Here is a 20,169-nt window from a genome sequence, read left to right as displayed (position 1 = left end):
GGGACCCATATAAGGAGTGGATTTTTTAAATAATTTTTTTCAGGGACCCATATAAGGCGTGGATTTTTTAAATAATTTTTAGGGACCCATATAAGTCGTGGATTTTTTTAATAATTTTTTTTCGGGACCCATATAAGGCGTGGATTTTTTAAATAATTTTTTTAGGGACCCATATAAGGCGTGGATTTTTTAAATAATTTTTTTAGGGACCCATATAAGGCGTGGATTTTTTAAATAATTTTTTTAGGGACCCATATAAGGCGTGGATTTTTTAAATAATATTTTTAGGGACCCATATAAGGCATGGATTTTTTAAATAATTTTTTTTTAGGGACCCATATAAGGAGTGGATTTTTTAAATAATTTTTTTTTTAGGGACCCATATAAGGAGTGGATTTTTTTAATATTTTTTTTAGGGACCCATATAAGGCGTGGATTTTTTAAATAATTTTTTAGGGACCCATAAAAGGCGTGGATTTTTTAAATCATTTTTTTAGGGACCCATATAAGGCGTGGATTTTTTAAATAATTTTTTTAGGTACCCATATAAGGCGTGGATTTTTTAAATAATTTTTTTAGGGACCCATATAAGGCGTGGATTTTTTAAATAATTTTTTTAGGGACCCATATATGGTGTGGATTTTTTAAATAATTTTTTTAGGGACCCATATAAGGCGTGGATTTTTTAAATAATTTTTTTTAAAGACCCATATAAGGCGTGGATTTTTTAAATAATTTTTTTAGGGACCCATATAAGGCGTGGATTTTTTAAATAATTTTTTTAGGGACCCATATAAGGCGTGGATTTATTAAAGAATATTTTTCACGGACCCATATAAGGCGTGGATTTATTAAAGAATATTTTTCACGGACCCATATAAGGCGTGGATTTATTAAAGAATATTTTTCACGGACCCATATAAGGCGTGGATTTATTAAATAATTTTTTTAGGGACCCATATAAGGCGTGGATTTTTTAAATAATTTTTTTTAAAGACCCATATAAGGCGTGGATTTTTTAAATAATTTTTTTAGGGACCCATATAAGGCGTGGATTTTTTAAATAATTTTTTTAGGGACCCATATAAGGCGTGGATTTTTTAAATAATTTTTTTAGGGACCCATATAAGGCGTGGATTTTTAAAATAATTTTTTTAGGGACCCATATAAGGCGTGGATTTTTTAAATAATTTTGTTAGGGACCCATATAAGGCGTGGATTTTTTAAATAATTTTTTTAGGGACCCATATAAGGCGTGGATTTTTTAAATCATTTTTTTTAGGGACCCATATAAGGCGTGGATTTTTTAAATAATTTTTTTAGGGACCCATATAAGGCGTGGATTTTTTATATCATTTTTTTAGGGACCCATATAAGGCGTGGATTTTTTAAATAATTTTTTTAGGTACCCATATAAGGCGTGGATTTTTTAAATAATTTTTTTCAGGGACCCATATAAGGCGTGGATTTTTTAAATAATTTTTTTAGGGACCCATATAAGGCGTGGATTTTTTAAATAATTTTTTTAGGGACCCATATATGGTGTGGATTTTTTAAATAATTTTTTTAGGGACCCATATAAGGCGTGGATTTTTTAAATAATTTTTTTTAAAGACCCATATAAGGCGTGGATTTTTTAAATAATTTTTTTAGGGACCCATATAAGGCGTGGATTTTTAAAATAATTTTTTTAGGGACCCATATAAGGCGTGGATTTTTTAAATAATTTTGTTCAGGGACCCATATAAGGCGTGGATTTTTTAAATAATTTTTTTAGGGACCCATATAAGGCGTGGATTTTTTAAATAATTTTTTTAGGGACCCATATATGGTGTGGATTTTTTAAATAATTTTTTTAGGGACCCATATAAGGCGTGGATTTTTTAAATAATTTTTTTTAAAGACCCATATAAGGCGTGGATTTTTTAAATAATTTTTTTAGGGACCCATATAAGGCGTGGATTTTTAAAATAATTTTTTTAGGGACCCATATAAGGCGTGGATTTTTTAAATAATTTTGTTAGGGACCCATATAAGGCGTGGATTTTTTAAATAATTTTTTTAGGGACCCATATAAGGCGTGGATTTTTTAAATAATTTTTTTAGGGACTCATATAAGGCGTGGATTTTTTGGAAATTACATTTGTTTTATAACTTTAATTAAATTGTTATCTATTTTTTTTTCTAGGCGCCCTTCAAACCTCTCCGTTGTCTGGACCCGGCGTTCACGTCGTGTTGCCTCCGCTCCACTGCCCTGGGAGCCGGATATGATGAATCCGCTGGTCGGCAATGTTACATGGCCTGTTCCCGATAATCATGCCATCACCGTGACACTGTTCAAAGATCCGCGTACCCATGAACTGGAGGATAAGGATTGGACTTTCGTTATAGAGGATGTAAGTACAATGAGAAATGTAGTTAAAAGTTCGCAAAGGACGAACTTTTTATAATCTCCACAAACGAATTCAAACATGAACAAAATCTATCGGGAATTTTAACTTTTTCTTAACATTTCGACGAATTTGTCAAAAAAAATTCGACGATTTTTTCCTATAAAAAAATTGATGAAATTCGATTTTTTCAAAAAATAAAAAAAAATAATAATAAATAAAAAAATAAATAAATAAATACCAAAAAAAAAATTAATAATAAATTTCGATCCGATTTGGATGAAATTTGGCACAGTTCACTTATTTGGCCCAAGGACGAACCGTATTGAACTTGGAGAAAATCGGTTCAGATTTAGATATAGCTCCCATATATAGTTTCGTCCGATTTTTTGTGAATGATAAACCCAACTCCCAATATTTGTCCGATTGTAATAAAATTTTGCACAGAGTACTGAATTAGGTGCAGACTGATGTCTGCAAAGTTTTGTTAAAATCAGTTAAGATTTAGATATAGCTCCCATATACATTTTTGTCCGATTTTAAGTAAATGGTTTACCAAAGTCCCTGTATATCTTTCGATTTGCACGAAATTTGGCACAGCGTACTGAATTGGGTCTAAAATTATGTGTGCTAAGTTTCGCGAAAATCGGTTCTGACTTAGATATAGCTCCCATATACATTTTTGTCCGATTTTAAGTAAATGATGCACCAATGTTCATATAAATTTTTCGAATTGCACGAAATTTGGCACAGCGCACTGAATTGGATCTAGAATGATGTGTGCCGAGTTTCGTGAAAATCGGTTCAGATTTTGATATAGGTCCCATATATATTTTTGTACCAAAGTCCTTATGTATCGAAATTTGGACCAGCGCACTTAATTTAGTCTATCTCCCATACATATAAAATTTCGACAAGTTTTTTTTTTTACAAAAATAAAAATTTTTGACGAAGTTTTTATACCCTTCACCACACTGTGGTACAGGGTATTATGTCTTTGTGCATATGTTTGTAACAGGCAAAAGGAAACGAGATAGACACATGGTTCCTTTTGAGAATAAGCATAGAATCACTTTCTGAGTCGATTTACGCATGTCCGTCTGTCCGTCCGTCCGTCTGTCCGTCCGTCCGTCCATGTATTTTTGTGAACAAAGTACAGGTCGCATTTATAACCCGATTTGAATGAAATTTGGCATATGTCACTTATTTGGCCCAAGGACGAACCCTATTGAAATTGGGAAAAATCGGTTCAGATTCAGATATAGCTCCCATATATATATTCGTCCGATTTAATGTAAAAAGTCCCTATATATCTTCCGAATCTTCCGAAATTTGGCAAATCGTAATGAATTAGGCCCAGAATGATGTGTGCTGAGTTTCATGAAAATCAGTTCAGATTTAGATATAGCTCCCATATATAGTTTCGTCCGATTTTATGTAAATGGTGCACCAAAGTCCCTGTATATCTTTCGATTTGCACGAAATTTGACATAGTGTACTGAATTGGGTCTAGAATGATGTGTGCTAAGTTTCATGAAAATCGGTTCAGATTTAGATGTAGCTCCCATATATAGTTTCGTCCGATTTTATGTAAATGGTGCACCAAAGTCCTTAAATATCATTCGATTTGCACGAAATTTGGCACAGTGTACTGAATGAAGTCTAGAATGATGTGTGTTGAGTTTCGTGAAAATCGGTTCAGATTTAGATATAGTTCCCATATATATTTTCGTCCGATTTTAAGTAAATGGTGCACCAAAGTTCCTATATATTTTACGATTTTCATGAAATTTGGCACAGCGTACTGAATTGGATATAGAATGATGTGTGCTAAGTTTCGTGAAAATCGGTTCAGATTTAGATATAGCTCCCATATATATCTTCGTCCGATTTTATGTATGTGGTGTACCAAAGACCCTATATATCTTTTGATTTCCATGAAATTTGGCACAGCGTACTGAATTGAGTCTGAGGTAATGTGTGCTAAGTTTCGCGAAAATCGGTTCAGATTTAGATATAGGTCCCATATATTTTTGTACCAAAGTCCTTATGTATCGAAATTTGGACCAGCGCACTTAATTTAGTCTATCTCCCATACATATAAAATTTCGACAAGTTTTTTTTTTACAAAAATAAAAATTTTTGGCGAAGTTTTTTTTTTTTTTTTTTTAATTTGAGGATTTGTTTAATTAAAATTTTTTCGATTAAAAAATTAGTCGACAATTTTTTTCAATAAAAAATTTCACGTATTTTTTTCTATTTGAAAAAAAAAAAAAATCAAATCAATCTCTTCATATAAAAATATTTTGTGATTAATTTTAATTTTCGACGATTTTGTTTTTGTTGTTTTTATAACCCCCCCTCCAACCTCTAACAACATTTCTAATGACGACTGACCTTTATGGTGTGTTTTTAGATGTAGGATTATATTTCATTTAAAACAACAACTAAAATGAGCGGAGTGGTATCGATGTGGTTTGAAACAAAAATATATTTTCCCCAATCTCAACCCACACCCTCCTCCATACCCCAATCAAAAACCCCCTCCTTGTAACGAAAAAAAACCGAAACTGACCACAAAAACCACCAACGATATAAAATTTTTCTAATGGTTTCTAACACGAAAACAATTGTTATTTTTTCGATTGGTACCCCTCTCAACACCCCCTTTCCTCAATTTATAATTTTTGTTATTGTTGTTTTTTCCGTCAACATTAAAGGACGAAATTGAATACCTTCTCTTGGGGTATCGACAACGACGAAAATAATAACAACAACCTCATTATATATGGTGGCCTTGGTGGAGCCACGATAAGTATCGCCTCACTGTGTGTTTGTATGTGTGTGAGTGTCTTCCAACCACAACAACAATGTAGTTGTTATTGATATTATTTTCTTCTTCTTACAAGTACTTGTTATTATTTTTTATGTATTTTTAACAATTTCCTTCCCCTTGAACTTTGGTTATCGAAATTTTTCTTCTTGTTGTGTTGGGGGTTTTTTCGCTCAGCAAAGATTTCTGCGAATAATTTATTCCGTTCTTCTTCTTCATTTTTATTCGCGGAATTTCTATAATTTGTGGAAATGCCTTATTTTTTGTTTTCAATGAAGTCGCTTTTTAATTGAATTACCCCCCAAACACTGGACAGACAGGCACTTAGGCAGACACCAGCTACACTGACTGTCTCTGCACTGGACTAAACTGAACGGAACTGCTGCACCATCATCCAGACCCCTGATGTCGGTGTAAAATGACTATAAATTTGACGCCTACATTTTTTCGTTTTATTAATTTTGGCATGTCCGCCACTCACTTTTTGTGTTTTTTATTTAATTTACATTAAAGAAAAACTAAATTGCACACACACACATAGGCACATACACAGGCATCAGTATGTGAACAGTGGTTTGATTGGGGGAAAATTCAATTAAGTCCTCATTTAGAAGACCAGTTCCTTTATTTAAAAAAAATCGACTATATTTTATATGAAAAAAATTAAACAATTTTAGGTGAGGGTCACTCTTGGTCCAAAGGTGACAGATAGGGCTTGGTTTTTGGAAATTCGTACTAGAACGGTACAAAAAGTACTAAAGTGTACTAAATATGATACCATTTGTATTTGGCAAACTCTGAAATTACGATTGAGGGTCACTGATGGAGTATAGAATAGATGTAGCAAAAGGTTTTTTTTTTTTTTTTTGGAAATTCGAACTATAAGTACCCGAAAAGTACTGAAATGTACTAAATTTGGTACAATTTCGTATCATGTGAATGGATTGAGCTAAAAGCTTGAAATTTGGAATGCAAATTACATTTGAGAAGTAGGGTCGATATAAGCAGCTGGCTTTGGAAGCATGTATTCATGTGTACGAAAAGTACTATATGGTACTATATTTGGTACAAATTTAATTTGGAGGTACAAATCGAGCTGGAATTCTGAAACTTGAAAGTAACATTACCGTCAAAGTGTACGAATTGGGATATGTACGTAGTTTTGGAATTTTTTTACTTATGTGTACGAAAAGTACTAAATCGTACTATAAATGGTACAATTTGGATTAGGGTGAACCAATGAAATTTGGAGTCAGGATCACGGTTGGGGTGTAGGATTGGGGGTCAAGATTCAGTTTAAGAAATTAATACTTATAGGTACTAAATGGTACTAAATTTGTTACAATTTGAATTTTAGGCGAACCAATAGAGCTAGAATCATGAAAACTGGAGTCAGGATCACTGTTGGGGTGTAAAATCGAGATGTGTAGGAAGTTAAAAAAAATAAATACTAATTTGTACCAAATTTGGTACGATTTGAATTGTGGGTGAACCGATAGAGATGGAATCCTGAAACTTGGGATTAGGATCACTATGGGGGTGTAGGATTGGGGTATGTAGGAAGTTTTGGAAATTGGTACTAATGTGTACTAAATTTAGTACAATTTAAATTGTGTGAAGCTATAGAGTTGGAATTATGAAATTTTGATTTAGGATCACTGTGGAGGTGTAGAATTGGGGTATGTAGGAAGTTTTGGAAATTGGTACAATTATGCACTCAATTTGGTACAATTTGAATTGTGGGTGAACCGATAGAGATGGAATCCTGAAACTTGGATTTAGGATCAGTGTGGGGTTAGGATTGTGGTATGTAGAATTTTTTGGAAATTGGTACTACTGTGTACTAAATTTGGTTCAAATTGATTTGTATGTGGACCGATAGAGTTGAAATCCTGAAACTTGGAATTATGATCACTGTTGGGGTTTAGAATTGGGGTATGTAGGGAGTTTTGGAAATTTGTACTACTGTGAATCTTGGATTTAGGATCACTGTGGAGGTGTAGAATTGGGGTATGTAGGAAGTTTTGGAAATTGGTACAATTATGCACTCAATTTGGTACAATTTGAATTGTGGGTGAACCGATAGAGATGGAATCCTGAAACTTGGATTTAGGATCAGTGTGGGGTTAGGATTGTGGTATGTAGAATTTTTTGGAAATTGGTACTACTGTGTACTAAATTTGGTACAATTTGAATCGTGAGTGAACCGATATAGTTGAAATCCTGAAACTTGAATTTGTAGTCATTGTGTAGGATCGGGGTATGCATTAAGTTTTGTTGGCTGGTTGAGGAGGGTACTTATGGGAATAATGTGTGCTAAATGGAACTAAATTTGATCAAAATTGATTTGTGTGAACCTTTAGAGCTCGAATCATGAAATTTGGTACTAAATGGTTCTGAAATTCAATTTATGGGCGATATTAATGTGTGGATTGTTTAGTTTTGTCTGGCATATGCAGTTTTCTGTGAAATTAAAATAATATGTTAATAAATGTTTAAATATTACCCACATTCGCTAACGAAGTAGCGGGCATATGCTAGTTTTTTTATAAAACAAAATTGGACCAATTATTATAAAAAAACAGTGAATAAAGTAGTAAAGTCGGACGGGGACGACTATATGATACCCTTCACCACTTTTGGTATATTCAACAGATGACTCCTAACAGACGTCGCATTTTTAAAGGACCAGTAAAATGAAATTGGATCCATAAACATGTCATTCTGCAACCGATACTAATTTTTTCATTTGGTCAGATATAGAAGCTATATCTAAATCTGAACCGATTTCAGGAAACTTAACACACATCATTCTAGACCTAATTCATTAGGCTGTGCCAAATTTCGTGGAAATCGAAAGATATATAGGAACTTTGGTGCACCATTTACCTTAAATCAGACGAAAATATATATGGGGGCTATATCTAAATCTGAACCGATTCTCAGGAATCTTAGCACACATCACTCTAGACTTAATTCAGTACGCTATGCCAAATTTCGTGCAAATCGAAAGATATTTAGGGACTTTGGTGCACCATTTACCTTAATTCGGATGAAAATATATATGGGAGCTATATCTAAGCGATTTTCACGAAATTTAACACACATCATTCTAGACTTCATTAAGTGCGCTGTACTAAATTTCGTGCAAATCGAAAGATATATGGGGACTTTGATGCACCATTTACCTTAAATCGGTCGAAAATGTATATGGGAGCTATATCGAAATCTGAACCAATTTTTCCCAATTTGGTTCGTCCTTATGCCAAATAATTGACCTATGCCAAATTTCATCCAATTCGGATCATAAATGCGACCTGTACTTTGTTTACAAGTTAACATGGACAGACAGACGGACGGACATGCATGAATCGATTTAAAACGTGATTCTATGTATATTCTCAAGAGGAACCATGGGTCTATCTCGTTTCCTTTTGCCTATTACAAACATATGCACAAAGACATAATACCCTGTACCACAGTGTGGTGAAAATTAAAGAATGGATTAGTTTGAAAAATTGGTAATTTTTTAGAACAAAAATATTTCTTTTTAACTTTTTTTTGGTGGAATTGGTCGAATTTTTTTTCGATCAAAAATAAATTGATCTTTTTTTTTGGATAAAATGACCATAATTATCATTTTCTTTTTTTTTAAATTGGTCAAAATTTTTCAGGCCCAAAAAATAAAAAATGGTCGAAATATTTTTTCATATACCAAAAAGAGAAAAATTAAAATAGTGGAAGTGATGTAAATGTGGTATAGGTTGGTAATGTGGTATAGTCACTTTTTTTGTAAACTGAAAATTTTAGAATAACTAAAACATGTTCTATAGTTTGCTGTTCTCAAAAAAATAAGATAGCAATGACCTGTTTAATTTATTTAAATCACGGTGAGAATCAGACCCAAAATTAAATTCTTCATGAAATTGACTTTTTTTCGGTTGAAGTTTAAAAATAATATTTTGTTTTACGGATGTACTTTAATCGTTATTACTAAAGCATTAAAATAATCAGTATGAACTAAAAATCAAATAATATGCGCGATTGCACCACATAATCACCAATTTGGAAAAAAAAACTAACATTTCTTCAGTAAACACAAGTGTAGGTAATGTGGTATACCTTGATTCTGCATGAAAAAAGACCAGCACTAGACAAAATCTCATTAATATGTGAAACATTTGTACTCTATGAGAGTCTACCATGAACCACAAGGATGAAAAACAAAGGCTATGAGTTTTAACAACTTCTCCATACAAAAATTAAATATTGACATGTGTAGACATTATTATATAATAAAAATTTAAGTTCCACTCAACGTATCCGTTAAAAATCTTAACAGACATAAATCTCGAGCTAATTCGCATTCATTAAAAACAATAAACTATATAAGATATCAATTGGAAGTGAACATTATACTATACCACATTAACATCATGTGGTATACCACATTACCTGCACTTTTTTTAAAATCGCTTTTTATGGAATTTCTAATATTTTCTCAAATATCTCTTAAATTGTTAGAATAATACTATTTTCAAATTGATACATGGAAAGACAACACATGTAGCATGTTAAGTGCAAAATTTCAATTTAATCGGATAAAAAATAAAAATTTGGCAATCTAAAAACAAATGGGTATACCACATTTGCATCACCTCCTATATGAGGTATTTTGAGAAAATGGAAATTTTTTGGTAAAAATTTTAATTTTTTTGTTTGAAAAAAATTGGTCATTCTTTTAACCAAAAGTAAATTGGTAAAGTTTTTTGATACCACCACAATTAATCAAAAAAAAAAAATTAAATTTCAATATTTTTCTTGCCCAACGAAAATTTGGTCGATTTTTTTTTTTGAAAAGCCTTTCAAAAATCTTGGTATTTAGCAATTTGAAAATACAACATTTTCGGATTTTTTCTTTAAATTTTATATATATATATTTTTTTTTTCAAAAAATTGGTAGATTTTTTTCACCAAAAATAAATTGGCCGGGTTTTTTTGTAGTTTTTTTGTTTTAATTATACATAAAAATAATTATTTAAAACAAAATTGATATTTTATGAACTCGGTTTTTCAAAAGAAAAAAAACTAACAGCCTGTTTTTGTAAAATTCTAAACGAACGAATTCGAGTGACTTACGACCAAACCTTTGTTTATGTAAACAAATATTTTTTGATTCAAAACAAAAATATTTTTCAAAACCAAGGAGTTTGGTCGTAAGTCACTCGAATTCGTTCGTTTAGAATTTTACAAAAACAGGCTGTAATAGTCGAATTTTTTTGGCCCAAAAATTTCGATCGGCAAATTTTTTGGATGTATAAAAAGAAGACATTTTTTTTTGAAAAACAAATAAATTGGCAATAGTTTCAACCAAATTTTTTTGGTTGAAATTTTTTTTGGCCCAAAAATTTGGTTGAAATTTTTTTGGCCCAAAAATTTGGTTGAAATTTTTTTGGCCCAAAAATTTGGTAAAAAAAAAAAATTAAAGTTAGTCAAAATTTCTCTTGGTTGATTTTTTTTTCTTCCCAAAAAAAAAAATGGTCGAAATATTTTTTGATATACAAAAAAGAGAAAAATTAAAATATAAAGTATTTTGACAAAATGGAATTTTTTTGGTAAAAATTTTATTTTTTTTTGTTTGAATAAAATTGGTCCATTTTTTTAACCAAAAATAAATTGGTAAAGTTTTTTGATATATTTTTTTTTTTTTGATTGAACGACCACAATTAATAAGAAAAAAAAGGATTTTTTTTAAATTTCAAAATTTTTCTTGCCCAACGAAAATTTGGTCGGTTTTTTTAAAGACTTTCAAAAATGTTGGTATTTAGCAGTTTGAAAATACAACATTTTTGGATTTTTTCTTTAAATTTTATATTTTTTTTCAAAAAATTGGTAGATTTTTTTCACCAAAAATAAATTGGCCGTTTTTTTGTAGTTTTTTTGTTTTAATTATACATAAAGATAATTATTTAAAACAAAATTGATTTTTTAGGTACTTGTTTTTTTTTAAAAAATGGTCGAATGTTTTTCTTGGCTCAAAAATTTTGGTCGACATTTTTTTTTTAGAAAAGCAAATAAATTTGCAATCATTTTTTTTAATTTTTTTTTCACTCAACCAAATTTTTTTGGTCGAAATTTGTTTGGCCCAAAAATTTGGTCATTTTTTTTGGGCCCAAAAATTTGGTCAATTTTTTTTTGGGCCCAAAAATTTGGTCAAAAAATAAAAAAATTTTTAAAGTTAGTCAAAATTTTTCTTGGTTGATTTTTTTTTCTTCAAATTTATAATTTTTTATTTTTCAAAAAATTGGTAGATTTTTTTTGACCAAAAATAAATTTGCCGTTTTTGGTACTTTTTTGTTTGAATTATGCATAAACATAATTATTTAAAACAAAATTGATTTTTTATGTACATGGTTTTTATACAAAAAAAAAAATTGGTCGAATTTTATTTTTGGCCCAACAATTTTGTTCGAAAAAAATTTTTGATGTATAAAAAGAAGACTTTTTTTTAGAAAAACAAATAAATTTGCAATCATTTTTTTCACTCAACCAATTTTTTTAGGCGACATTTTTTTGGCCCAAAAATTTGGTCGAAATTTCTTTGGCCCAAAAATTTGGTTAAAAAACAAAAAAAAAAAAATTTTAAAGTCAACATTTCTCTTGGTTGATTTTTTTCTTCAAATTTATAATTTTTTATTTTTCAAAAAATTGGTAGATTTTTTTGACCAGAAATAAATTGGCCGTTTTTTGTAGTTTTTTTTGTTTGAATTGTGCATAAACATAATTATTTAAAACAAAATTCATTTTTTATGTACTTGGTTTTTATATAAAAAAAATTGGTCGAATTTTTTTCTTGGCCCAAAAATTTTGGTCGAAAAAAAGTTTTGATGTGTAAAAAGAAGACTTTTTTTAGGAAAACAAATAAATTTGCAATCATTTAATTTTTATTTTCACTCAACCAAATTTTTTTGGTCGAAAGTTTTTGGCCCAAACATGTGGTCGTAATTTTTTTGGCCCAAAAATTTGGTCAAAAAAACAAAAAAAAAATTTTAAAGTTAGTCAAAATTTCTCTTGGTTGATTTTCTTCTTCAAATTTATAATTGTTTATTTTTCAAAAAATTGGTAGATTTTTTTTTACCAAAAATAAATTGGCCGTTTTTTGTAGTTTTTTTTGTTTGAATTATGCATAAACATAATTATTTAAAACAAAATTCATTTCTTATGTACTTGGTTTTTATATAAAAAAAATTGGTCGAATTTTTTTTTTTGGCCCAAACATTTTGATCGAAAAAAAATTTTAATGTATAAAAAGAAGACTTTTTTAGAAAAACAAATAAATTTGCAATCATTTTTTTTTAATTTTTTTTCACTCAACCAAATTTTTTTGGTCGAATTTTTTTTGGTCCAAAAATCTGGTAGAATTTTTTTTTAAGTATAAAAGGTTTTTTTTTTAAAAAAACAAAAAAAAAACAAGTGTTCGAATTTTTTTTGGTCCAAAAATTTTGGTCGAAAAAAATTTTTGATGTATAAAAAGAAGACTTTTTTTTAGAAAAACAAATAAATTTGCAATCATTTTTTTTTAACTCAACCAAATTTTTTTGGCCCAAAAATTTGGTCAAAAAACAAAAAATTTTTTAAAGTTAGTCAAAATTTCTCTTGGTTGATTTTTTTTTCTTCAAATTTATAATTTTTTATTTTTCAAAGAATTTGTAGTTTTTTTTTGCCAAAAATAAATTGGCCGTTTTTTGGTAGTTTTTTTGTTTGAAGTATGCATAAACATAATTATTTAAAACAAAATTCATTTTTTATGTACTTGGTTTTTATAAAAAAAAAATGGTCAAATTTTTTTTTTTTGGCCCAAAAAATTTTGGTCGAAAAAATTTTTTGATGTATAAAAAGAAGACTTTTTTTTAGAAAAACAAATAAATTTGCAATCATTTTTTAAATTTTTTTTTTCACTCAAGCAAATTTTTTTGGCTCAAAAATTTGGTCGAAATTTTTTTAAGTATAAAAAGAAAGCGTTTTAAAAAATTGGTCGAATTTTTTTTGGCCCAAAAATTTTGTTCGAAAAAATTTTTGGATGTATAAAAAGAAGCCTTTTTTAGAAAAACAAATAAATTTGCAATCATTTTTGTAACCACAAAAAAGAAAAAAAAATTGGTCGATTTTTTTTTTTGGCCCAAAAATTTTGTTCGAAAAATTTTTTTGATGTATAAAAAGAAGACTTTTTTTTAGAAAAACAAATAAATTTGCAATCAATTTTTTTAACTTTTTTTTTCACTCAACCAAATTTTTTTGGCCCAAAAATATGGTCGAAATTTTTTTAAATATAAAAAGAAGGCTTAAAAAAATTGCTCGAATTTTTTTGGCCCAAAAATTTGGTCGAATTTTTTTTCTTTAAGTATAAAAAAAAGGTTTTTTTAGAAAACAAATAAATTTGCAATTTTTTTAAAAAAAAAAATTTTTCACTCAACCAAATTTGTTTCTTCCATATTTGTTTTCTTTTTTTAAATCCCCTTTTTCAATTTTTCACGAAAATTGATTTCCTTGACATGTTCATTGAAAATCCCGTGGTTAAATTTTCCTTTCAAGTGATTATTAAAGTGCTATTTTTTTTGCTCTGCAATTTTCAATTTTTAGTTGAGTTAATTTTTCATCTGTCACCACCACCACCAACCGACCGACCGACCAGTTAGTCGGTGGTGGCTGTGGGACCTGATTTGCATATAAAAACCATTTAAATGTTTCCATGCAGCGGCGCTATGATGTGCCTGATGTATGGATGCTTTAAAGACATTTTGCAGCAGACACCACCTACACCACATCTGAAAGAAAACTGCAGAAGAAAAAATCTCATCGACACTTGGCACGTTTTGACTTAGAGAAAGAAAAATGCTCATATAAATTTTCTTTAAATGAAAATGAAAGCATTTTTCGATTTATGATTTTTTCATAGCAGGAGATTGGTGTGTGGAAACTGGATTGTAAAAATAGTTTGCATTTAAAAAGGAAAATTTCATTTTAAGGCGGACATGACAATGGGAGGTGGTGCCTTGAAATTTCCTTCTTTTTTATTGGAAAAATATTTAAATTTAGTTTCTTCGATTTTTTCTAATATCCTTCCCCTCTCTTTTCCTTTCCAGATAACTCCACTGGGTAAAAAACGTGTCCTGGCCAATGCCAACATCAACATGCGCAAATATGCCAGTATCGAATCGACCCAACAAAGTTTCACCCTAAGCCTCAAGCCGGTATCACGTAAAGTGACCTCGGCGGAATTGGAATTAACCATCAGCTGTGTGTTCCTAAGGGAGGGTAAAGCCACGTAAGTTTTATAGATTCAAACCCCCCCCCATACCTTTTTCCTCATGTAATAAATTAATATCCTCCTCCTCTTTATTCTCAGCGATGAAGACATGCAAAGTGTTGTCTCTCTGATGTCGGTGAATAACAACTGTGATGTTGCCCCTCTCGATGATTTGGAGGATATTCCCGATTTGGAAAATTCTGCCGACATCTCGGATCATTTGTTCGATTTCACACAGCAACTGGAACAAATGACAACCAGTCTGAATGGTTGCATGGATCTACCGACGCCATTGAGTGGTAAGTTGTGGTTGCAGAGAGGTTACTCGCTCGCTCTCTTTTGTTGTTGTCGTCATATATTCGTTATGTTCGTTCATTGTTTCGTTTTTTGTTCGTTTTCACATCGTCATTGTCATCATAACCATCTCATTGTTCCGATATTTGTAGTTTTGTTTATAAATATTTTATATAGATAATATATAGTAAATATTATATAGTAAATATTATATATAAAATATTTTTTAAAATTTTTTAGAGAAAAAAATTTAGATATTTTTTTAGATTAGAAATAAAATTGTGTCTTCTTTGGGGGAAAGGGGTGAAAAAGAGAGATTTTTATTATTTAAAAAAAAATATTTTTTTATTTCATTTTTTATTTTTTTATATAAAAAATTTAAAAATAAATATTTAAAACAAATTAAAAAAAAATATTAAAAAAAATATTTTTGATAAAAATATTAAAATCTTTAAAAAATATATATATTTAAAAAACAAAACAATAAATTCTCAAAAAAAAAATTACAAAAAAATTAAAAAAATATTTTTTGAAAATTAAAAAAAAAAAATTAAATTTTTATTATTTAAAAAAAGTATTTTTTTTTATTTTTTTATATAAAAAAAATAAAAAACAAATATTTAAAACAAATTAAAAAATATTAAAAAAAATATTTTTTGAAAAATATATTAAAATCTTTAAAAACATATTTTTTGAAAAAAAAAATAAACAAAAATATTAAAATCTTTAAAAAAATATTTTTTTTTTAAAAATCAATGAATTCCGAAAAAAATTTACAAAAAAATTAAAACAATATTTTTTGAATAAAATTAAAAAAAATAAATAAAAACAAAAAATTCCGAAAAAAATCCCAGAACCTACAGAATGTTGGTAGCCCAATGACAAGGCCAAAATCATCACATTTCAACATTATTTTATTTTTTTATATAAAAAATTAAAAAACAAATTACAAAAAAAAAAAAAAATATTTAAAAAAATATTTTTGAAAAAAAATATTAAAATCTTTAATTTTTTTTTTTAAACCAATAAATTCCCAAAAAAATATTACAAAAAAAAATTAAAAAAATATTTTTTGAAAATTAAAAAAAAATTAAATTTGTATTATTTAAAAAAAAAAATATTTTTTTTTATTTTTTTATATAAAAAAATTAAAAAACAAATATTTAAAACAAATTAAAAAAATATTTTTTTAAAAATATATTAAAATTTTTAAAAAAATATTTTTTGAAAAAAAACAATAAATTCCAAAAAAAAAAAAAAAAAATTAAACAAAAATATTAAAATCTTTAAAAAAATGTTTTTTTAAGAATCAATAAATTCCGAAAAAAATGTTACAAAAAAATTAAAACAATATTTTTTGAATAAAATTAAAAAAAAAAAAATAAAAACAAAAAATTCCGAAAAAAATTGAGAACCTACGGAATGTTGGTAGCGCAATGACAAGCCAAAATATCAAATTTCAACCAATTTGGTTGAAAAATATTCTCGAAATCCCCATAATACCGAATATTGGGATGTACCGTCACATGGGGGCTACCTCAAATCTAGAGTCAATATTGATCATTTTTGGGTAGGAAGATTTGCTAATTAGGTTGAAAAATGTAAACAAACTCCCCAAAATATTGAAGATAGGAAGGTTCGGTTATATGGGGTCTATACCAAAAATTAGACCAATATTGATTTTTGGTAGGTACCCTAATTGTAGGTTCGCTCGCTATCCTATGAGAAACCAAAATACCAAAATACAGCCAATTCGTTTGAAAAATGTGCCCAAACCCCTCAAAATATCGAAATTTGGAAGGTTCGGTTATATGGGGGTTATCATAAAAAGTGGACCAATATTGATTATTTTTTGGTAGGGTGATTTGTTATCCAATGAAAATCAAAAATATCAAATTTCAACAAATTTGTTTGAAAATTTTGCTCAAACTCAACAAAATATCGAAATTTGGGAGGTACTGTTATATGGGGGCTACCATAATAAATGGACATATTCTGATAATTTTTGGAAGGAAGATTTGCTACCCTATGAGAACCCAAAATACCAAATTACAGCCAATTCGGTTCAAAACACTGCTCAAACCCCGAAATTCCGCAAATTTAAGGGTACCCTTATATGGGGGCTACCCCGAATCTTAAGTCAATATTTATAATTATTGTTAGGAAGATTTGCTACTCTATGAGAACCCAAAATATCAAATTACTGCCAATTCGGCTGAAAACTGTTCCCAAACTCCCCATAATATCGAAATTTAGAGGGTACCGTTATATGGGGCCTACACCGAAACCTGAGTCGATATGGATAATTTTTGGTTGAGTGATTTTATATTGGGTAAGAACCCGAAATACCAAATTACATCCAATTTTGTTGAAACCCCTACTCAAACTCCTCAAAATATCGAAATTCGGGAGGGTTCGGTTATGTGGGAGATATACCAAAACGTGGACCAATATTAATAATTTTTGGTGGGGAGATTTACTACCCCATGAGAACCTTAAATCCCAAATTACAGCCAAACAATGGAGCAATATTGATCAAATTGGATACGGAGATTTGTTATCCAAGGAGGATCCAAAATACCAAATTATAGCCGATTCGACTGATAACTGTGCCTAACTCCCCAAAATATCGAACTTAGGGAGGTTCGCTTATATGAAGGAAGGTTTGGTTATGTGGGGGCTTTTCTAAAAATGCACCTATACTGATAATTTTTGATAGGAATATTTTAAAATATTAAATTATAGCAAATGTGGTTGAAAACTATACCCAAATATCCCATAATATTGAAATTTCCGGGATTAGGCTATATGGGGACTATACCAAAACCTGGACCGATATTAATAATTTTTGGTGAGATGATATGCTACACAATGAAAACCCAAAATAACAAATTGCAGCCGAATATTAGGGAATACCCTTATATGGGGCCGACCCCGAAACCTTGATCAATATGGATAATTGTAGGTAGGATGATTTGATATTGGGTAAGAACCCGAAATACCCCAATTACAGCCAATTCGGTTGATAAACCTACTCGAACTCTCCACAATATCGAAATTCGGAAGGTACTGTTATATGGGGGTTACCCCAAATCTCAACACACTATTGATTATTTTTGATAGGAAGATTTGCTATCCAATGAGAACCCCCAAATACCAAATTACAGACAATTTGGTAGAAAACTGTGCCCAAACCCCTCAAATTATCGAACTTAGGGAGGTTCGGTTATGCGGGGGCTATTCTAAAAATACACATATACTGATAATTTTTGGTAGGAATATTTGCAACCGCAGGAGAACCCAAAATATTAAATTAAAGCAAATTTCGTTGAAAACCTAACCTAAATTCCCCATAATATCGAAATTTAGAGGGTACCGTTATATGGGACCAATCCCGAAACCTGAGTTAATATTGATAATTTTTGGTAGGATGGTTTGATACTGGGTAAGAACCCGAAATACCAAATTACAGTCAATTCGGTTGAAAAAACCTGCTCAAACTCCCCAAAATATCGAAATTTGCGGGTTCGGTTATATGGGAGCTATACCAAAACGTGGACTGATATTAATAATTTTTGGTGAGATGATATTCTACACAATGAGAACCCAAAATACCAAATTACACACAATTCGATTGAAAACTGTGCCCAAAATTTCGAAATTTTGAGGGTTCGGTTATATGGGAGCTATATCAAAACGTGGACTAATATTGTTAGTTTTTGGTGGTGAAATTGGCTACTCAATGAGAATACAAAATACCAAATTACAGCCAAATCGTTTGAAATAACGTGCCCAAAATTCTCAAAATATCACAATTTGGGAGGTTAGCTTCTATGAGGGCTATACCAAAATTTGGACCAATATTGTTCATTTTTAGTAGGGAGATTTTCTACCCAATGAGAACCAAAAATATGAAATTACAGCCAATTCGGCTGAAAAACGAGCTCAAAATCCCCATAATGTGGAAATTTCAGGGTACCCTGGAGGCTATATCAAAACCTGAACCGATATTGATAATTTTTAGTGAGATTATTTGCTACCTAATGAGATCTCAAAATACCAAAGTTTTGACAATTCGTTTGAGAAACGGGCTCAAAATCCCCAAAATATTGAAATTTTAGAGGTTAGCTTATGCGGGAGCTATACCAAAACGTGGACCAATATAATCTATTTTTTATCCTGAATATTCTATTAGTATTAGTAATGTATGTGCAAAATTTCAAAGCTCTATTTTAAATATTGCCGGCTCCATTGTTATCGAAGTTATTTCCGATCAAGAATGTGGGGTCTTCGGCAAATTTTTTTGGGGTGTTCGATACGTAATGAAAAATTTTGCTACGTAATGAGATCTCAAAATACCAAATTTTAGCCAAATCGTTTGAAAAACACGCTCAAAATCCCCAAAATATTGAAATTTTAGAGGTTAGCTTATGCGGGAGCTATGTCAAAACGTGGACCAATATATTTCATTTTCAAGCATCCTAGTAATATTATTAATTTATGTGCAAAATTTCGAAGCTCTATCTAAAATATTGCCGGCTCCATCGTCAGAGAAGTTAATTCCGATCAAGAATATTTGTACTTTATCGGGGTCTTGGGTGAATTTTTCTTGGTGTTCCATACGTAATGACAAATTTTATATACCCTCCAGCTTATGTTGGCATGTACAAAAATTGTCAAAGCTCTGTCATTTCAAGGCTCTATTTTAAATATTGCCGACTCTATCGTCAGATATGTTAATTCCGATCAAGAATCGGGGTTTTTGAAGATTTTTTGGGGGTGTTCTATACGTAATGACAAATTTTATATACCCTCCAGCTTATGGTGGTATGATTATTTGCTACCTAATGAGATCTCAAAATACCAATTTTTAGCCAATTCGTTTGAAAAACGAGCTCAAAATCCCCAAAAATATTGAAATTTTAGAGGTTAGCTTATGCGGGAGCTATATCAAAACATGAACCAATATAACCCATTTTTAATCCTGAATATTCTATTAGTATTAGTAATTTATGTGCAAAATTTCAAAGCTCTATCTAAAATATTGCCGGCTCCATCGTCATAGAAGTTAATTCCGATCAAGAATATAGGAACTCTGTGGGGTCTTCGGTAAATTTTTTTGGGGTGTTCGATACGTAATGAAAAATTTTGCTACCTAATGAGATCTCAAAATACCAAGGTTTAGCCAAATCGTTTGAAAAACGAGCTCAAAATCCCTAAATTATTGAAATTTTAGAGGTTAGCTTATATGGGACCTATATCAAAACATGGACCCATATATTTCATTTTCAATCCTGAGCATCCTAGTAGTATTAATAATTTATGTACAAAAATTCAAAGCTCTA

General features: G+C 29.8%; 1 protein-coding gene across 1 annotated transcript in view; it reads left to right on the top strand.

Annotated features, from left to right (window-relative positions):
* Positions 1-2,188: 2,188 nt before the first annotated feature.
* The window catches only part of LOC133331716 (EH domain-binding protein 1), a gene marked incomplete at its 5' end in the record, with an annotated part of 33,489 nt that continues 15,508 nt past the window's right edge, over positions 2,189-20,169 (top strand). Inside the window, 3 exons of the mRNA XM_061540093.1 lie at positions 2,189-2,396; positions 14,367-14,548; positions 14,630-14,829. Of these exons, the coding sequence (XP_061396077.1) occupies positions 2,189-2,396; positions 14,367-14,548; positions 14,630-14,829 (590 nt within the window). The remainder of the gene's footprint in view (positions 2,397-14,366; positions 14,549-14,629; positions 14,830-20,169) is intronic.

The sequence above is a fragment of the Musca vetustissima genome, unplaced genomic scaffold (genome assembly GCF_032173495.1).
Source record: "Musca vetustissima isolate MV318-11 ecotype Yass unplaced genomic scaffold, APGP_CSIRO_Mvet_v1 utg83285, whole genome shotgun sequence".
NCBI lineage: Eukaryota > Metazoa > Arthropoda > Insecta > Diptera > Muscidae > Musca > Musca vetustissima.
Note: the sequence above shows the minus strand (reverse complement) of the source record. Positions and strands in the feature narration are given on the sequence as shown.